General features: G+C 42.7%; 1 protein-coding gene across 1 annotated transcript in view; it reads right to left on the minus strand.

The window, feature by feature from the left end:
- Positions 1-4,421: 4,421 nt before the first annotated feature.
- Positions 4,422-20,411, minus strand: part of HIBCH (3-hydroxyisobutyryl-CoA hydrolase) — an 84,844-nt gene continuing 68,854 nt past the window's right edge. Inside the window, exons 11-13 of the mRNA XM_065413454.1 lie at positions 10,727-10,846; positions 9,587-9,620; positions 4,422-4,668 (exon numbers count right to left, since the gene is read on the minus strand). Coding sequence (XP_065269526.1) covers positions 4,553-4,668; positions 9,587-9,620; positions 10,727-10,846 — 270 coding nt within the window. The 3' untranslated portion in view covers positions 4,422-4,552. The remainder of the gene's footprint in view (positions 4,669-9,586; positions 9,621-10,726; positions 10,847-20,411) is intronic.

Genomic DNA, 20,411 nt, shown 5'->3' on the forward strand with positions numbered 1-20,411 from the left:
TCAAGTAGCTGCACTATTTGTTACTAAAATGCTCTAGTTAATGATGTCCTCATTTACAAATTAGTATATACGAGTTATTTCTCTTCTTCCAGTGCCCCCCTACTGCTCTTTGTGTGCAGACAAGGGGGAAGGAGGCTTCGTTCTAGGAGCCTGACTGCTCTCTATAAGCTACAGAGAGAGAGAGAGAGAGAGAGTTCCAGGCACTTGAATGCTCAGCTGTTTTACTGGGCTTCTTAGTCAATAAGCTTATCTATAAAAGCAGATAAATTATGTCTACACCCATAATTGGAAAGGCCAAAGGGCTTAAGGAGTGAGGTGATGGAAGGAGTAGCTCATGGGCTATTCTGACTCCACCCAGTTGGGTCCACCTGATTCTTGGTGACTGTGAACAGGCTTCAGTGAGAAAGGGTTTTTTTGTTTTGTTTTTAAAGGCTGGGAGATGAGGCACCAGTAGGCACAACAGAGCAAGTTGACAATGCACTCCCACTGCTGAAGTCACTGCTAAAAGGGAGCAGGGAAGGAAGGGTGGGCAAGAGGAACAGACTGCCTCCTTCCTTTTCTGTATTGGCTGGAGGGTCTGGTACTTCCCAGAGGGGGATAGTAGATACACAGCTTGAAAGCAGCTTCTCTGCCAGGAGCGTGGTTTTGTTTTGTTTATGGCTGAATTGCACCTTTCCCTGCACAAGACACCCGGGCATTAGACTTGTAGCTGAATCTCAGCTCCCACTACTATCCATCAGAAAGCATGTTAAATACACAAGAATCAAAGGAGAAAATTACCCAGCTGAAGGTAAACGGTGTATGACAGACAGAGCTAGCGGAATACTTAGCATCTGTAAAGTTATGAACTACACTCTACCTACAAATACCACCTACAATAGGCCCCCTACTAAAATTGTCTCCTACTGCTACCTGTGACTTCCAAACCTGTTCTCCTCTCCTACTTCCTGACAATTCACAGTGCTCTCAAACAACCCAGAGTGCTACTCTAGCAGTGTCTGACAGGAACAACGCTTTCTAAGACATTAGCACTTCAGGCAAGAACAGAGCAGATGGAAAATAGGCTCAGGAGCACTAGGGACAGCCGTGTACATAGCTGCATAGTAGGAAAACAATTTGACTTTTTAGCCATTTAAGTTTTGTAGGACACTGACCTTTGCAAATGATGCCTGTATCCTTAAGACCATAGGACAGTATTCTACAGTAACCTCCCAGAATTTTGCAGTATTTTTGGTAAGGATATTGCTACTGTCCTTCACAATAAAGATAAAGACCTTTACCTAACTGATATCTTAAATGAAATTACACAATAGCCACTCAATATTAGTTTGATTTTAATGGTAGTATAATTTTTATGATAGAGATGCAACAGTGGCTCTACAACAAAAGTTGCAACTAGTTTTTTCCTTTGAGATTGTATATTGAAGGACTTGCATGACAGGCACACATGTTTTGGAAAAACATTTACGGATTCTTTTTCATTAGTTATACTATACATTATACAATGTCCATGCGACTGCCCACAAAACAGTGACAATTGTATCTCGCTAATGCATGTTATCTGCCTTGCTTGATGCTCTACTTTTGGTTCAAAAACTAACTACAGCACAACTTTGTAAAACTGACATTTCAGCAGCATGACAGAGCTGGATCCGAACTCTAGTATGACCATATATTTTTACAATATTTTTGTGAAAACATTTTCTTAACTGAATAAAATTAAGTTGTAATTAATTGCTTGTAAGGTTTTTATTTGATTAAAATATACATTACATCCCGTTCTGAGTATATTAATTTATACATATAAAATCTTGCAATGCCAGCAGTGTGCTATGTACTTTGCAAGCAGAGACGGCATGATTCCTGCCTCAAGGAGCTCAAAATCTTGGCCTCGTTTATTAAACACACAATAGATGACTTTACATTTTGCACAAGAATAATGGAACAAACAGAATTTTGCTGAATATATGAGAACTTACCTTGTTCCTTCAGAGTTTATAATCATTTAAAGTTTTGGTGGTTCTTTTTTTGAAAATTTTACCATTAATAACAAAATGTACCTCATTACTCTAACTGGCAGCTAGACTGAAATTTTACCACCACACTTTAAAGGCGAGGCCACTGAGTAGAGGAGCTATTAGTGAATAGTCAAGACACCAGTGCTTTTCTGTCTCTCTCCCTTAATTATTTGCACCAAGAGATTACAGGTCAACTAGCTGCCTAAATTATGTAGCGTGTAGGGCTAATTGCTGCACACCTTTGAGCACCTTGTAAACAATTCTGCGGTCTCTTTCTGCTTTGTCATTCTATTTTATTTTGGCAGTGCCAATTACTGAACACATTTGTTTGAATAAAAGCTCTTCCCCTTTCAGCTCATTTTCCTCCTCTTGACTAGAGTCTTCAGAGAAGTCAAAAACTTACATTTGTCGTGACCTTGTCTATTGCCATAGAAATAACTGGAAAAAGAGTCGCTGAAGTTTAACCTGTCAAAGTAACTATAAAAAGCACAGTCTCCATTTTGAACAAACAGAACCTAGATCAGTGGCCATGTACGACATACAGAATCGTGAAAATGCTAATTGTACATAATAAGGATATAATTACATCCATTGGCTCTGGTTACATTGTGGAACTTCAGGGCATTATTAACATCAGCGGAAGCCTGAGATGGAACAGCAGTCTTTAATGCACATTTGAGGAGGGTTTTTTATTATGTGGTTTAAAAAAAGTTTCCTGGTCCTTCTTTCCCCTTCCTTCGCCTTTGCTCCCATTTTCTATTATCAAGTTGGAATAGTCACTGACGGGGGCTTTCTAATCAAGCTCTTAAATCCGGGAAACTTAATAAACTCCAGTTTCACTTTTTGTTAAGAAAGTGAAAATGACACACTAGCTCCGGAGCATGAATGTTGCAGCCAGACAGCAGTTTTCAGTCATTTTTAATAATATTTTGGTTAGAGTCTTTCCAATTTTTACCTTCAGCTTTTTTCCAGCTACTGTTGCTGACAACAAGTGCACTAGCCACTGGGCCTGGCAGCAGACTTGGTTTTCCTACCACTTAGTATCATTTCCTTTGCATCCAGCCCCAGGAACTGGACTAAGCAGGGAGAACTCACTAGAACCTGTATGTGGAACAGGAGCAGAGCCACTCTGCAGCTGATACTTCAGTCTAAGGACTGGAGTAGGCTTCTAAGCCTACCCCTACACCCCACATCCACTAGTTGAGGGAATGGACTAGGTCAAGGGTTTTCAACCTGTGGTCCATGACCCCTGGGGGTCTGTAGACAATGTCTAAGATTTCCAAAGGGGTCCACACCTCCATTTGAAATTTTTAGGGGTCAGCAAATGAAGAAAGATTGAAAACCACTGGACTTGAGGATCCTTGTAGCAATGTATTCTCCAGTCCCTCTACTCACATAATCTAAGCATGCACCACTTAGGAGTGTGCACCCCTTCCATAGCCTCCACAAATCCCGCCCTTGTCCCCATGCACTAGATCGTCCCTGTTAGGCTGCATGTGGCCCTTATACACCTGTGATGTAGAGACAGAATTATCACTTATTGGTCAGTACAGCTAAATTGCAGTCATGCATTGTCAAGATCATCCGTGCATGACTGAAGTTAACAGAGCTGCAGCTGCTGACACAGTGACTTTGGCCCTCAATGTTCACCACACTTTGAGGCAATTATTCCACCACTGAATTCAACTGTCATCACAAAACCAGGGAAAGTTCACTAGTGATTTATCAAGTCAAGGTAAATGCCTTGTTATGCAGGGTATCTTTATAGAGATTAAACTGTAAAAATAACCAAAATGTGGTAAATGGCAATTGTATTAAAAATATAGTTAAAACTGGTCAGCTCTGTAAAATATTATTCATACGCTAGGTTGGCTGACAATTTCATCTGTAAAACTGGATTTCCATTCCAGACAATGAAGCTGTATCAAATACTAGGTCATAATACTAACCTGATGCTAAATCAGTAGCATAGGAACTTCTTGTTGTCAACCCAGTAAGTTATTAGAATAGTCTGTTTACTTTGGTATTATTGAAAATACTGCCCACTACCAAGCACACTCATATACATGGCATTTTCATCTGTAGCTCTGAGTGCTTTATGAAGTTAAACATTTTTATCTACACTTTATAAAGGAGAAACTGAGGCACAGAACCAATTTAGTGGATCAGTGGTAGACCCTGGAATACCCAGATCTCCTGCCTCCCAGTCCAATACACTATTCACTGAAACAGGCTGCCTCCTCAGCATTGCCCCACTAAACTAACAGATGTCTCCAAAAATCAAATGGTCTTTATTACATAATAGCAATTAGTAAAAAGCTTTTTCTTGAAGTAGTTTATTCCCCTGATTCAGTTTTCTCCTTATGGTACTACAGACACAGTAAAAACTACAGACTATGCATCTCAAGTAGATTAGACCCAAGAGTGTTACCATACCTCCTTCATCAAAGTCTCTGCATCATTATTAATTTTTGTATCCTAGAATTATACAGAGGAATACACCCTTGATAGGAATACAACCTTGTACACCATCATTATAATTTGAGATCGCTATTTCCCAATGACTTAAAGCAATTGTCCACAAATTCATCTGTTACTTCTTCTAAGGTAGCCGGCTTCCATTTTGGGACTTGGTCTTTGTCAATCAGCACTATCAGGTAAAGCAGAAAGAGGTGAAGTTATTATTGAATTTTCTCAATCAAGAGGGCTTCAGATCACATCAAGAGAGTAGATTATACAGTTGCTATATTTAATATATATCAGGAGTAAAATCAATATGCAGAACCAGTGTATTTAGCTTAAGTAACAGCTTAACTTTTTAACCTTTTAGGAATGTTCACCGAACAGAGTCACACCCTTGAGTTGCATGACACTGGCAATATTTTATTGCTCCAGAAATCCCCATAACAACCCCATCCAATATAGCATTCACAAACTATGCTGATCGATACTATTATCACGCAAGTCTCCAACCATTCGTTTATTGTAGACCTGCTGCTCAATCCGACCATATATAGCCCACCTCCTGGAGGTTGGATGGAATTATAGGGCTCTATGTAGGATGCTTTCATTAAAAAATAATTATTAAATCCTCATGCAGCATCTCACTCTTGAAGACTAGAGGGTAGACACTTAAATTCCTACGGGAATGTCATATAAACTAATATAATAATAATGGGGAAAACAATATGGCAGGATATCCTCATAGGAAAATCAACAGTAAAGTTATATATAGCTATTAATAGAGAGATATAGAAGAGATATAATTTCTCTGAAGAATTACCATTGCAATATGTATATTCTGCACAATACTGGAATATATCCCCAATGCTGTATATAAAAATCAGTAATGAATGGGCAATACGCAAAAATATAACACAAGAAAACATGATGCAGAGAACCATTCTCAACAGACCAGGAGAAGAAATTGATCTTAGTTAGGAAAAAAGAGAAGGCAAAGTAAGAAATTTAAATTCCAGGTGGAGCTCTTACATATAGCTGGAGATGAGCTAATCAGAGGCTAATTACTGTTACTGATATGTTAGTAGAAGAGACTTTTAAATAACCAGAAAGAGACTGTCCCCAGCAGAAAGGAACAATAAACAATATCATATGGTGTGGAAAAAAATCTGAATGGAATTTCAAGAAGGTCTTTGATTCCTCTGTATACAATTTCAGGGAACTCTTAAAGGTCTGATTATGTAGCTCAATGATTTGACTAAATACGTTATTGAAAAATAAGAGCCCTCCACATTTAAATTTAAAAAATGTATTCACATGAAAAGAAAAGATGTTCTTCAGTTTTACTCTGATCATATTGACTTGGACTTTCTTATTTTAAGCACCAGTCATGAACTCATTAGATAGTGGGCAGAAAGCCTTTTAACCTTGTTCCTCAAAGGTTAATATTATGGCTACAGGAATTTTAATTTGTAAAAGAGGGTAATCTACTGTACGGGTTTGAATGAAGCAGCTATGCTGCTGCTTCTAGGGGAGAAAAACAAATCAATCATTCTGCTATTAAAATTCAAAGTGTGTGCTGTTTCAGTTTCCACCTCCTGAAACATGGTGGCTGCCTCTAGAACATTCAAGCCAGCCTCACAACAACCAGTTCTGTGTGTGGCACAGAAAACTTCCTGTCCTTTACACCACTGTGCAGTCAAACTATTCTTCTTATTTACACATATGGCCTGTGTTATATTGGAGCTCAAACTACATAATCATAATGGTCCTGCCTGACCTCAATCCATGAAGTCTCAGGACATGTAGCTTAACAAGTATTATACGCCTTGAGCATTTAGTCATTTATTTATTGAAGAGGGGAGGGCTAGTGCCACCCCCAGAGGCCCTAGATCTGCTGCTGTAGCAAATATAGATTAATAGATTCTAGGACTGGAAGGGACCTCAAGAGGTCATCGAGTCCAGTCCCCTGCCCGCATATGTTCACTCTCTTGTCCTTTAGGAGGCAGGTTAAGTTAGACCTGAAAGGAGTGCGGTAGGCTCAATGACCACACTTAACAGGGCTGGAATTTTATCAGGGTTACTTATGGACATCTTCAACCACAGCTGAAACCAAATGTGACTTGGCCAGCCAGGGAGTTAGGGTTGCAGAACTCGTTTCCCTACAGCCTTTGCTCTTGGAGATAATGGAGGCTATGTGCACAAGATAGGTTTCATCCAGTAAACAGGAGACAACAACTAGCAGGAAGCTCCTTTTCTTATGCTTAAAACTAGCACTTTCCTTTTCAGGCTAATTTCAAAACCCTGAGGACTGCCTGACATATCACAGCTAACCCTGTTCACCCTAAACATACTTTTTTTCTTCCCTTGCTTGTTGCTGCAGCTGATTGCCAGTTAGCAGTGTTGTTTCATAGGCCAGATTTCTGGAAGACTTTTGACCCCAGGGCTTTGCCTTTCTAAATCTTTATCCAAGTAGCCACAGTTTGCCTTCTTCAAGGGAAACCAAACATTCCATAATCACAGAATCTGGGTTGTTAAAATGTTCTCAAATAGTATCAATTAAAATGACTCAAGAAACAGGAAGTTTTCATCTGGCTTGATATTGGGGGGGGGGGGGGCGGGAGAGGGGCGGAAAGAAGTGTTGTCGAACAGGGGAACAGATGAGAAAGTTGGGAGACTTCCACAGCTGATTAAAGGAAAGTTCATTACTTGTTATTAAGTTAACATTGATTTAACATGAACTCCACTTTTAATACTAGTAAATATCTGACCTCCAAAGAACAAGTTCTCTAGACTCTCATGCATTTGATTACAGACAGATGTTAAGAGGTGATTAGCACCTGAAACTCGCATTGGCTTTAATGGGATTTGCACAGCTGCTCCCACTTACTGGAAGAAGTGCTCAGCACGTCTCAGGGACAAGCCCTATGTCAGAAGAATGTCTGTTCTCCAGGATGGAAAGCAACAGCACTACAACCATTTGCAGTGGTGGCGATGTGAAACCAGTAACAGCCAGACCTAAAAATTGCTTTGAATATTCCACACATACATTTCTGCCTAGCTACCTGTGCTATTGCAACTAATCACACGTGCCACTCAATACCTTAGAATTTTTTTTTTCCATATAGGGCAAAGCTTTGTTATCTATGATACTCCTCTGTGGTAACTTGGCAAATGCTGTCTTTTAATGGCAACCACTTAAGTATATTGTTCTAATTTTTAAATCCACATATTATTCAAGTAGGGCTTGATCCTGTGAGGTGCTGAGCATCTTCATGGGCGTTGAGGGTGCTCAGCACCTTGAAAGATCAAGCCGTTAATGGTGTGTGCGCGCGTGTGTGTGTGTATATATATATATATATATATATATATATATATATATATATATATATGAAAAAAAACATTACAGTTCATCTTTAAGGGCCAGTTTCTGCCACCCTTTCTCACATTAAATAAGCACCTTATCTGACAAGTGGTCTTAGTGATTTCAGGGAGATTATTCACAGAGTAAGGTACTACTCAGTGTGAGTAGGGGGCAGCTTGGGGTAAAAAATGATTCAAGAGCAATTGATAAAATTGCCAGGTATATATTGCACAATGAAATCTGAATATTTTCTATTACCCATAGGCCTATTCTAATCATCACGTAATCGTGCTATAACACACACAAGAAAGAGATACTATGCAGCAAATGGAAGTTTCCCAGCTGTTGCCCCTTGATGCTTGTTTCTCAATCAGCGATCTGTGTGGTTATCTTGAACTGTGGGACAAGTAATCTGTCTCTGTCCTCTGCCCAGTTCCCAGATGATTTTAATGACCTTGTGCATTACAAATGAGAATCACGTCTACTGCTTGACTCTCTCTCTTGGCCTCTCAGTGAGGACTGCCATTTTCCAGACAGATATATCTCGGTGATTGTGCATATTTTCCCGTAGATTTAGAATATATTCTAGGAACAGCATCTTTTAAATTGTGCATGTTTCCTTCTCTTGTTAGCTAGCACAATGAAGCCATACCTGTCCTTTGATAGATACGGTAAGATGCCTGAGGTTCCTTTATTAATTGTTAACATTTAACACCCTTCATCCACAGAGCTTAAATTGCTTTACAAAGGTAGATAAGGATTATTAGAGAAAAGGAGATAATATTTAAATTAATTAAATTCTGAATTAAAATCTCATCTGGGTCCCTCAGTCTTAACTAGATCTGCTGTTTTACACTGTAATCTCCTTAGGAAACCATCTCCATCGGTATCTCATGCCGTGCTACATGCATCAGCTCTTAAATAACCACCGAGTCCCATTTTACAGATGGGAAAACTGAGACACAAAGACTGAGAGGCTTGCACAAGGTCACATAGTGACTCAATGGTAGAGCTGAAGAGAGAACCTTAGTCTGACTCCCAGATCAATCCAATAGACAAAAGCCCCGCTGTTTGCTGCCGCTTCCTTTCCTGCCTACGTAATACTGAGAAATGGTTAAAAAAAATTCAAAAGTTTATGTACCCAGGAATGTTTTCTATGGTAAGATTTAGGTAATGATAATATATGAGACATTTGCCAAAAATAGTTCCTGTGCTAATGAATGTGCTTCTACCCTGAAACAACCAATGTATCTGTTGCTAACTTTACCTTTTGATTTTGTAAATGGTCTGACTGCCTAGCACTCTGGCTGACAGCAGAATCGAACTGAATGCATGAGTGATGGTAGATCATGCTTCATATCGTCATTGCTCATTATTGCCCACACTGGATATATCTTGTTCCTTTCAGATGCCCTGGTGCAAATGTTTTCATGGTGCTGTGCTAGCAGTTAATGGTGCAAGGGGAACACCTGTATAAAACACTAAAAATACTTTACATTCACAAGAAAGCCTTTTTCTATCGTGTTACAGAATGACAACAGGCCAGCTGGCAATCTATGGCTGCATGGAGGGAATACGATGAGTAGGATAAATTAATGTATTGACCATATTCTCTAAGATGATGGTACTGGATATTACTGTCAAACAAACTGCTGCACTTTTACTTATATCTACAAATGAGCAATAAAGCAATGTGTTTTACTCACTATTAACTTTAAGTGATCTTTCTGGTGTGCATCCTTACCTGCTCGAACACCTTCATAGAAGTCATGGCCACTCTGAAAGACAAAGAAACATGTAAAACAATACATTCCATTTCACCCCCCTTTCACTGGGGGCTCCTTGCTTCTGCATCAAGTCCATGTTACACAAGCCTCTACCCAACTCCACTTCCACTGCTCTCGTCTTGTTCTCTTACTCTTATTACTCTTACTGTTCTCACCTAACTGCTCCCTTGTCTCTTCCCTCAATTCTGGCTTTTGCACCTTCTTTCATGCTACACCCTATGTTTGGAACAACCTTCTGAGTCCATCCACCAAGTGCTCTCCTCCCATCCAAAATCTTCCTATACTGACCCATCTTACTAACATAGCTCCAAACCTCCTATCATTTGAACTGCTGTCTTGTGCACTGTGGTTGACTGAATTATGGTCATATCATCCTTCCATGGCACATCACATTGACATTGTATGGGAGTTCCACACAATGAGGCTTACAGGATTGGTCTTTAGACTGTAAACTCCTCAAGGCAGAGCCCTTGTCTTCATTTGTTTTGTGATGTACTGTGTATGCTTATCACACTTTTCAGTTAAATAATTAAGTTCTATCAAATTCTGATTGCGTTTTATTAGAAATGGAGTGACAATACTCATTTGAGGAAAGGAGTAATGATATTTTCAGTACGAATGAGGCATGCCACACATTTCCAAGGTCTATCTTAAACAAAACTATCAATTCAAAAATAATATTTTTATGTCATTTCATATTTTATATGACAAAAAGTGACTAAATTAACAGAGCAGGCTTCCTGTCAGGAATCTTACAGGGTTTCATTCAGACAACTATGCTGCTGCACCAGAACTACTTCACCAAGCTAAGTACTGTACACTACTTATTATTTAATTCTCCATATTGTAGATTCACCATATTTTTCTTAGTAAACCACTGTCCCTCCTATAACCTTGTTTTGCTGGCTACCTTTCCTTCCAGTTGCACAAGCAGGCATACAAATGGAAACTGTCATTTTGAACAAAGACACCACTAAGATACTGACAGTGATATATTTGTCAGCTATATTTGTTGGTATAATTAGTATGGAATTGCAAAAGTGGGCAACCAGCACATCATGTCTGGAAGGGGCAAAAGTTTTCTACTTTTTTCTTACCATGCATGCCTGGCTCAGTCTGTATTCCATAGTTAGTACATCTTGCAAGTTCATGGAAGCTCCTTCTCTAAGCTGTCTCAAAGTCATTTTTAAGGACGTAGGCGACATTTTATTAATTGTCTGTGGAAGACATTAAACTTCATTTTTTTCTGTATTAGATTTTTGGTTAAATGGTTTTCAAAAATGAAGACAAACAGTTATTTTATTACAGGTGTAATGATACAAAACAACACTTGGCAATACTCTAGCACTTCCATCCTCCCTAAGCTTATCTGCCCTGTCCTCTCCACCTCTACGTAACTCTTACAAACCCACCTCTGCCATGCTGCTATACAAAATCATGTTAATTTGCCCAAAAATCTCTGTTATTCCCCCTTCCCTAACCTTTTATCTATGGCATATAAAAATAGCACTGAAATACCATTGATTTCTAGCAGGCTTCCAAGTGGCTTCAAAATTGCCCCTGCTGTTCCTTAATCTTTTATTTTTCTCTTGTGCATTGTTTCTCAGTACTACAGCCCCTCTTTTGATAGAGAACAGAAGTCTATCCTGTGAAGACAGGGCTCAGGCACTAAACTGGCAACCTACTCCACACAGGGACGCATGTGCCCAGGCAGACCCTCACGGGAACCTGAGTTCTATGCAGGCACACATTCCACCCCCAAGGAGTAGTTTGCAGGACCGGGGCTCAAATCTAGACTAATTTGATTTGTCAGTGGACTTCTTGATTCATACTAGGGTACATGAGAGCAGAATTTGGCCTTTTATATCAGTTCAGTATGAACTATTACACATTTAAGAATTACAGGCACAAGTTCCAAAAAATTTTAAAACTCTGATTATTATTTGCATCATCTGCAGCTACAAGAGAACTTGCAGGTAAGCTATGGATACAGTATTCAGGTTTCGTTTAGTGCAATGTTCAGAATAATATGCGAATATGTGAGTTGTCCCAACATTTGAGTTTTAAAAAATGCATTTCTCCTTATACTTATTTGCAAAGACCAGATAATTGGTATGCACTCCTTCCACTAAAAAAAAAAAAAAAAAAAAAAAAAAGATAGTGTTTTTTAAATTTAAATAAATAAATAAACAAACAATTGTCAGAAGCCTATCACTCATGAGTAACTTTCAATTAAAAACAGACCATGTGCCAGATGAATGAAAAAACATAGTTAAGGAATTAGAACTGAGCTCCAAAAATTTCCTTGGAGAAAGGAATGTAAACAGGAGTTCTATTTTTTAATTATGACAAGTAGGTGATTAATAAGAACGGCCATTCTGGGTCAGACCAATGGTCCATCTAACCCAGTATCCTGTCTTCCGACAGTGGCCAATGCCAGGTGCTTCAGAGGGAATGAAAAGAACAGGTCATCATCAAGTGATCCATATTCTGTTACCCATTCCCAGCTTCTGGCAAACAGAGGCTAGCGACACCATCCCTGCCCATCCTGGCTAATAGCCATTATGGACCTATCCTCCATGAATTTATCTAGCTCTTTTTTGAACCCTGTTATAGTCTTGGCCTTCACAACATATTCTGGCAAAGAGTTCCACAGCTTGACTGTATTTTTTAAAATCTTAAAACTTAAGGATTTTATGTAAGCATGAATAAATGATCCACACCATTCATACCACAATAGTATGCTCTGATTTACAAAAGATTGCTTATTATTACAATGGAAAGTGGCAGATGGTAAGATTTACCTATTCATATTATCAGTGAGGATATTAAGCTCTTAACCCACAGACTGAAATAGCAGATTTCCAAGAAATTTTCTGCTCCTCACTGCTCTGATTTCTCATTCTCTCTCCCTCCAGATGACAGCTCCTAGAGAGTAATAACCTTGTTTGCCTGTTTACTTATGTCTACTAACTCAACTGCTGTGGAAGGTAGATCCTAGTAACTAGTGATTCAAGTTTTATCACAGTTCTGCATGTATCCATCAGCTGGTTTGAAAGTCAAGCTTGGGGAAATGGTTTGGAAAAAATACATCCTGGCTTGAACTGATAACTTCCATAATTCCATTAATTATCACGGACCCGTAGATGCTTTTTTGTACTTTAGCTCCTCTACCTCCCTCCCTCACTCACACACCCTGACTGCAATTTGCTGCTCTTCAGATCTGTTCAGTGATTCCTAATAAAGCTGCCTTAATTTCCCTTTTTTCCCTTTTCTCTTCCTGGTCCCATTTCCACATAGGGCCCTTTACCCCTCTGCTCAGTGGCAAACTCTTGTGTGATCTGGAAATCTTTGCTGGGACCAGACCAGATGTTATATTCAAAGTTCTGGGCACCTACAAGCTTCCCTGGGTGAAATATGCACAGTGCATTGTGGGGCACCACTGATCAAGGGGAGCACTGAAGCAGGAAAGATTTGAAAACAGCAGTTTACTAAGCTAATGCACACAGAGGCTGCCAAAGAGGTTGGAGGTGGAGGGAGCATTGCTATAAATCTTGTAGAGAATAGAGGAAAGGGTAAGAAAAAGAAGCACAAAAGGTGGGTGTAACGCAGAAAAAATGAGTCACCAATGTATCTATAAATGAACTGATAGTATAAGAGGAAGATCAGATCTGAGGAACAAAATCGAAGAGGAACAGATTGCATTGTGAGGGAGAAATATGGGATGCCGATAAGGTCTTATGAAGGGTGTTGCCACCCATTCCATTTTTCATGGGATCATCTTTATTTCAGTGTAGCAGTCCTACATACTGCAAGTTGGATTTGCAACACCATCAATCGTCAGAACTTTATCATCGTACGGTGAGGAAAGTAAGTGTAAGGAATGGAGTCCTCCCAGAAATAATAGCTGCAATAGAAGAATTGCTCCCTTTCAGTCACAAAATATAGGTTGCTAAGAAAGTTTCTCATATGCCCCATAGCATCCAGTTTCAGGTTTTCTGGGAAGAAGAGGGTTGTTTGTTTGTTTGAGATGGGTGACATAAGTAACCCTTTCCCCTCAACTGTAAGGGAGAAAGAAACGAAAGGGTTAGTTAGAGAGATGAAGAGTTAATTATGTCCTGCAGGGAGAATTGGGAGTGAAAAACCTTACTATATTAAGAGAAAGAGGTGACAAAGCTGGGATCTACAAAGGAACTTAGGCATTGCAACACTGAGGGTCACAGTGCCTAGGAAGTCACAGGAATAACACTGAAATCCACAATGCCAGATTAGACGCTTAGGCTCCCTAGACAATGAATGGGGAAAGACAGGCACCTTAAAATGCAATCCACAAAGCCAGCACACTAGGTGAGGCTCTGCCTAAGCTAGCCAACGAGATGCCAACGAGAAGAGTGTGTGCTCAGCCCTGCCCTGATCTCAGAGAGCTGCTGAAGTCCAGGCTGCAGGGAGGTGCCTATGTCATCTTAGCGATCCACAAATGGGAACCTGCTGCCTGGAATCAGGCACCTAAGCTGTGTTTGAGCAAGAGAGTTAGGCGCCTGCCTCACTACACATAAAACAACCAGAGGAGGTGGTGGTGCGGCTGCTGCCGCCACCTTATAATTTTTAGCCTCCTCTGGAAGAGGAGGAAATTGAACCTGGGTCTCTCACTTCCCACGCAAGTGCTCTAACCACTTGGGTAAAAGTTGAGAGAGAGCACCCTCCCCCACATCAATTCTGAATGGACCTGATCTGGTAGGCATGCTCAGAGGCCCCTACAAGATTGGGCTCCACAGGCAACTCAGGTGGCTAAACGCCTGTCTGCTCCTGGTTTGTGAATCACTCTGAGGCTTAGGCAGGAGATAGGTGTCCAGATACCTACAGGAGGGCAACAGTGCATGTGCTCAGAGGCAGAAACATGGGTGCTGAGGGAACTTTTATTTTGAAAAACGTAGGCACCGAGTTTAGGCATCTACAGGGCTTGGCAGAAGTTTTGGATCACAGTGGAGCCAAAACTGGGACTGAGGTGCCTAAACCTGATACTTAGGCACCTAAATCTGGATAGTAGGGCCTAAGTACTTTTGTGAATCCCACCCAAAGTGTTTTATTAATCTGAGGTTTCCCCTGTTAACTCATTTTAAGTTTAATTGAGCTCAAGGAATCAAGGTTACTCTCCCCTGTATGAATGAGTAATATGTAGCGGGTTTTTGCTTCAAACTATTCAACTTTTTTCAAGCTCTTTCTCCTCCCAAGTAGCTAAAGTAGTAAACTCCATACTGCTGTATCAGGAAAACATAATCTTTGCTGGATTTCTAAGCTTAAAAAGGAAAATACTGGGCTCTAATGTGGCACTTCCCCTTAGAATAGAGAGGAGACACTCGTTACTGGCTTGCTAAAAGAGAGACCAGTCACCTCTATTAATCTGAGATGAACTCATAAGGTTTCTGTTGGTTGAATTAAGAATGATAAGAAGGAAAATGCTGCCCTATCCAGCAGAGTAAAGGAAAACAATTTAAAAGGAACTGTACGGCTAAATTTTTCTGTTGGCACATCAGGAATTGCTCTTCTGAAATGCTGATGGGAACTCTGGTAATTCAGGTGCAATAAGCTTCGAGTTTTGGGGAGGGCTGTCCGTATATTCTTTGCTGCTCTTATTATTAGCTTGTTACTGTAATCCAATAGGATCTTGTGATGGCGTATAGCCTCAATTGTGGCTCTGAAAGGGTTAATGTGGGTCTGAAAGGCCAGTTAACCCATCTGGCTGCACCTGCAGGGTGGGCCAGGCACCGGGTGATGACTATAAAGAAAGGAAGCACAGATGAGAAGGAGGCTGTAGGGAGAGTTGAAAAAAATACTTCAGTGCCTTGTTTGGTGTGAGAGAGTGGAGAGACTGGGTGGGTCACAGAGGAAGTTTATGGGGAGAGTTGGCTCTGGAATTCTCTCCTGAGTAACAAAGTCTGACAAGAGGCAGCAGAGATACAGAGAAGCCAGTGGGATGGAGCAAGCTCTGGTGGTGAACCCTGATAATGGGGCAGGACCTGGACTTCCAAGGAGAAAGCCCTGGATGGTGCTCAGTTGAGGAATGGAGATGGATCAAGTCTGAGAAGGGGAGAAGTGGGTTATGTTTGTTCTGTTGGTTTAGGACAGAGGTTGGCAAACTACGGCCCGTGGGACTGTCCTGCCCAGCCCTTGAGCTCCCGGCTGGGGAGGCCAGCCCCCGGCCCCTCCCCCGCTGTACCTCCTCCCCTGCAGCCATACTGCCGCACAGGCAGCGCTCTGGGCGGCGGGGTTGTGCGCTCCTGCCGAGCAGCGCGGCAGCATGTTTGGCTCCGGGCGGCGCAGACATGCTGCTCTGACCTGCATGGTAAGGGGGCCGGGGGGTTGGATAAGGGGCAGGGGGTCCCGGGGGGCAGTCAGGGGACAGGAAGCAGGGGGCGGTTGGATGGGGCGGAGGTTCTGGGGGGTGGTTAGGGGACGGGGGTGGGGTTGGATAAGTGTGGGAGTCTCAGGGGGGCCTGTCAGGGGGCGGGGGTGTGGATAAGGGTCAGGGGACGGGGAACAGGGGGGGTTGGATAGGCGTGGCGTCCCAGGGGCCCTGTCAAGGGACAGGGGTGTGGATAGGGGTCAGAGCAATCAGGGGACTGGGAGCAGGGGGGGTTGGATAGGGGATGGGGTCCCAGGAGCGGTTAGGGGCAGGGGGTCCCAGGAGGGGGCAGTTAGGGGACAAGGAGCGGGGGGGGTTGATAGGTCAGAGGTTCTGAGGGGGGCAGTCAAGGGGTGGGACGTGGGAGGGGGCGGATAGGAGGCGGGCACCAGGCTGTTTGGGGAGGCACAGCCTTCCCTACCCAGCCCTCCATACAGTTTTGCAACCCCAATGTGGCCCTCAGGCCAAAAAGTTTGCCCGCCCCGGTTTAGGATTTTGTTGGGGAATTCCAGGCTAGAATGGGGTTACCATCCGTCTGGGTTTCCCCGGACATGTCCGGCTTTTTCAGCTTTAAATGGCCGTCCGGGGGGGATTTCTAATAAAGTAGAAATGTCCGGGATTTCCCCCTTCCCCTCATGCAGAGTGCGGCGCGGCTGATTGGACGGCTGGGCCTGATTGAAAGCCGCTCGCAGCCACTGGGGCCTCTAGCAGCTAGAGTTCCTCCCCCTCCCCCGCTCCCTCTTCCCCCGCAGAGCAGCGCGGCAGTGTTTGGCTGCACATGGAGCTCGCAGCTCTCCCTCAGCCTGGTGGGGGGGAGGGCAAGCAAGGGACAGGGAACGGGGGTTAGATTGGTTGGGAGTTCTCAGGGGGCTGTCGGGAGAAGGGGGTGTAGAGAGCGGTTGGGGCAGGCAAGGGACAGGGAACGGGGGTTAGATTGGTCGGGAGTTCTGGGGGGGCTGTCGGGAGAAGGGGGTGTAGAGAGCGGTTGGGGCAGGCAAGGGACAGGGAACGGGGGTTAGATTGGTTGGGGGTTCTGGGGGGGGGCTGTCGGGAGAACGGGGTGTAGAGAGCGGTTGGGGCAGTCAGGGGACAGGGAGCAGGGAGACTTAGATAGGGAGTGGGGTCCTGGGGGCAGTTGGGGGGGGGTCTCAGGAGAGGGCAGTCAAGGGACGGGTAGGGGGATTCTGAGGGGGGCGGGAAGTGGGAGGGGGCGGGGCTAGGGCAGCACCCCGTGTCCTCTTTTTTGATTGTTGAAATATGGTAACCCTAGGCTAGAGCCCTGTGAGTTCTTGCCCTGAGAAAAGGGTGACCCTAGAGAGGGTGTGGGGAGAAGGCCTGAAAAAGAGACTACAAGAGGAAGAAGTCCAGGGAGGCAGTAGAAAGAAGTATGATGAAGAAGCCCTTGGCTTCTAATTCTAGGGTCCCTGGACTTGAACCCAGTGTAGTGGGTGGACCTGGGTACCCCTACCATCTGCCAGTGGAGTTGGTGGTGGGAGGCCACTCATGAAAAGGGGATATGGACAACTGAAAACCTGAGAGAAACGTGTGGGGTCCCTGGGCCCCAAACTAGGCTGAATTCCTTTGTTGCACTTTCTGTTACCCTGTAAAGGGTAAGACTAAAGCATGATCTGTCCAGAGGGCTGAGTCATAAGAAGAGTCAGACCACTGCCGGGCCGTAGCCAGCTTTCGCCGGGGTGCTATAGAGGACATGAAGGGGTGCACCAGCGGAGAGTCCAGGAGGGAATTCCTGAATCCAGACGGTCTTGCCTCCTTCATCCCTCTCACACATCTCTTATAAGTATCTGAATTTTCACAAGTTGGTGTTTGTCTCCCAACTTGATTTTAAAATAAAGCAATCACCCTAATTTTGACAAGGGGTCTCACAGCCTGTAAGACAAGTTTATAGGACACTAAAGTGTTTCAAAATGTCTTTTAGAGGGAGCAGTATTGGTTGTGAGGTATTGCTACAATGCAATACCACTTCATGAACGTCATGACAACACAACACCATTCTCTCATATGCTGAGGTAAGTTTGTCCTGAAGGACACTTTCAAAAATGTCATCAATTAGCTACAGTCAAATGACAGCTCTGACAGTTTTCAGGTTTTGTCATCACTTCTTGATATTGTAGCTCAGTTGCACAGTGGCCTCGTGCCCATTCGACCATATTCTGATTCAGGAAAGCAGCGATACTGTATGTCAGGATTGCACTGGCAAGAGCTGGACAGCCAGCAGGGCAACTGCCTGCAGTATACCTGGATCAGTGCCAGTGCTATTAGTTCCACTTATTAACACTAAAATAACTTGCACATCAAAGGCCCAATACTTCCAGAATAATATATTCTGCATTTGATTTTCAATAATGCCTATGGAATAACCATACCCTGTCCATGATGCACCATAATAGCTATACATTAATAGATTCTAAGGCCAGAAGGGACCACTGTGATCACGTAATGTGACCTGCTGTACAACACGGGCCATAGAACTCACCCAAAATTATTCCGAGAGCATCTCTCTTAGAAAAACATCCAATCTTGATTTTAAAATGGTCACTGATGGGGAATCCACCACAACCCTTATTGTTCCAATGGTTAATTACTCCCACCGTTAAAAATTTGTGGGGAGTTCTATGGCCTTCGATATGTGAATAATTTTAATTACATGTTTGCTAGATTAAAGAGACCATTATCAAATATTTGTTCTCCATGGAGGTATTTACAGACTGTGATCAAGTCACCCTTTAACCTTCTCCTTATTAAGCTAATAGACTGAGTTCCTTGAGTCTATCTCTGTAAAGCAGGTTTTCTAATCCTTTAATCATTCTCTTGGCTCTTCTCTGAACCCTCTCCAATTTTTCAATATCCTTCTTGAATTGTGGACACCAGCACTGGACAGAGTATTCCAGTAGTGCCCAATACAAAGGTAAAATAACCTGTTCTACTGGAGATCTCCCTGTTTATGCATCCAAAGATCGCATTAACCTTTTGGCCATAACGTTGCGCTGGGAGGTCACATTCAGCTGACTATCCACCATGACCCCCAAATCTTTTTCAGAGTCACTGCTTCCCAAGATAGTCCCCCATCCTGTAAGTATGGCCTACATTCTTTGCTCCTAGATGTACACTTACATTTGGCTGTATTAAAATGCATATTGTTGGCTTGTCTGCAGCTTAAAGGGATCCAGGTTACTCTGTAGCACTGACCCATCCTCTTCCTTATTTACCACTTTAATTTACCAATATACAAACAACGCAAACACAAAATTTGTATTTATTCCTGTATACACTGAACAAATTAAAGTTTATCTAAGCTATCTGTAATATGCCACTGTAGTATCTAGACACCAACGGTGAAATCCTCGTCCCACTCAAACAGATAGCAAAGCCCCATGGTCTTCAATAGGGCCAGGATTTCATACAATGTATCAGAATCTCAGTATCTGGGGTGAAATTCTGGCCCTATTGAACTTGGTGGAGGGATTATTACTGAATTCAAGGGAGCCAGGATTTCGCCCACTAAATCAATTTACAGACCTTTAGCCAATCCTCCTGACTCTTCCTATGTAAGAAATCTATCAACCAAAGGTTAGTCTAAAAAACCCATCACTCAAAACCTGTCTACAAGAATGATTAGATGATGGCTAATTGGGGTGTGAATCTACCTGTGCTAGCCTTCTGCATCTAACTGTCTGTGTGCATCCTGCTGATGCATGTTAGCAGTTCATTAATGTGCTTTGAGCTAGCCGTGTTTCAAAGGGACAGTTAGACAATGCTGGCACAAGAACAAATGCACATAAACTAGCCATCAACAAGTTTAGGCTTGAAATTAAACTAAGATTTCTAACAATCAGGGGAGTGAAGCTCTGGAACAGCCTTCCAAGGGGAGCAGTGGGGGCAAAAAACCTAATTGGCTTCAAGACTGAGCTTGATAGGTTTTCTGGAGGGGATGTTATGATGAGGTTGTCTAGAACTGCATATGGCCTGCTATTAGCAAATATCTCTAATGGCCTGGAGATGGGACACTAGAGGGGAGGGTTCTGAGTTACTGCAGAGAATTCTTTCCCAGGTGTCTGGCTGTTGGGTCTCGCCCAGGTGCTCAGTGTCTAACCTATTGACCTGGGGGAGAAATCCGTCCCAACTACAAATACGGCAGAGTGGCAGAGACACTGGGGGGGTTTCACCTTCCTGTGCAACATGGACCATGGGTCACGTATTGATTTGAACTAGAGTAAATAGTGGATTCTCTGTCACTTGAAGTCTTTAAATCATGATTTGAGGACTTCAGCAACTCAGCCAGAGGTTATGGAGTCTATTGTAGGAATGGGTGGGTGAAGTTCTGTGGCCTGTGATGTGCAAGGTGGTCAGACCAAACTATC

This window comes from Emys orbicularis, chromosome 11 (genome assembly GCF_028017835.1).
Source record: "Emys orbicularis isolate rEmyOrb1 chromosome 11, rEmyOrb1.hap1, whole genome shotgun sequence".
Classification (NCBI taxonomy): Eukaryota; Metazoa; Chordata; order Testudines; family Emydidae; genus Emys; species Emys orbicularis.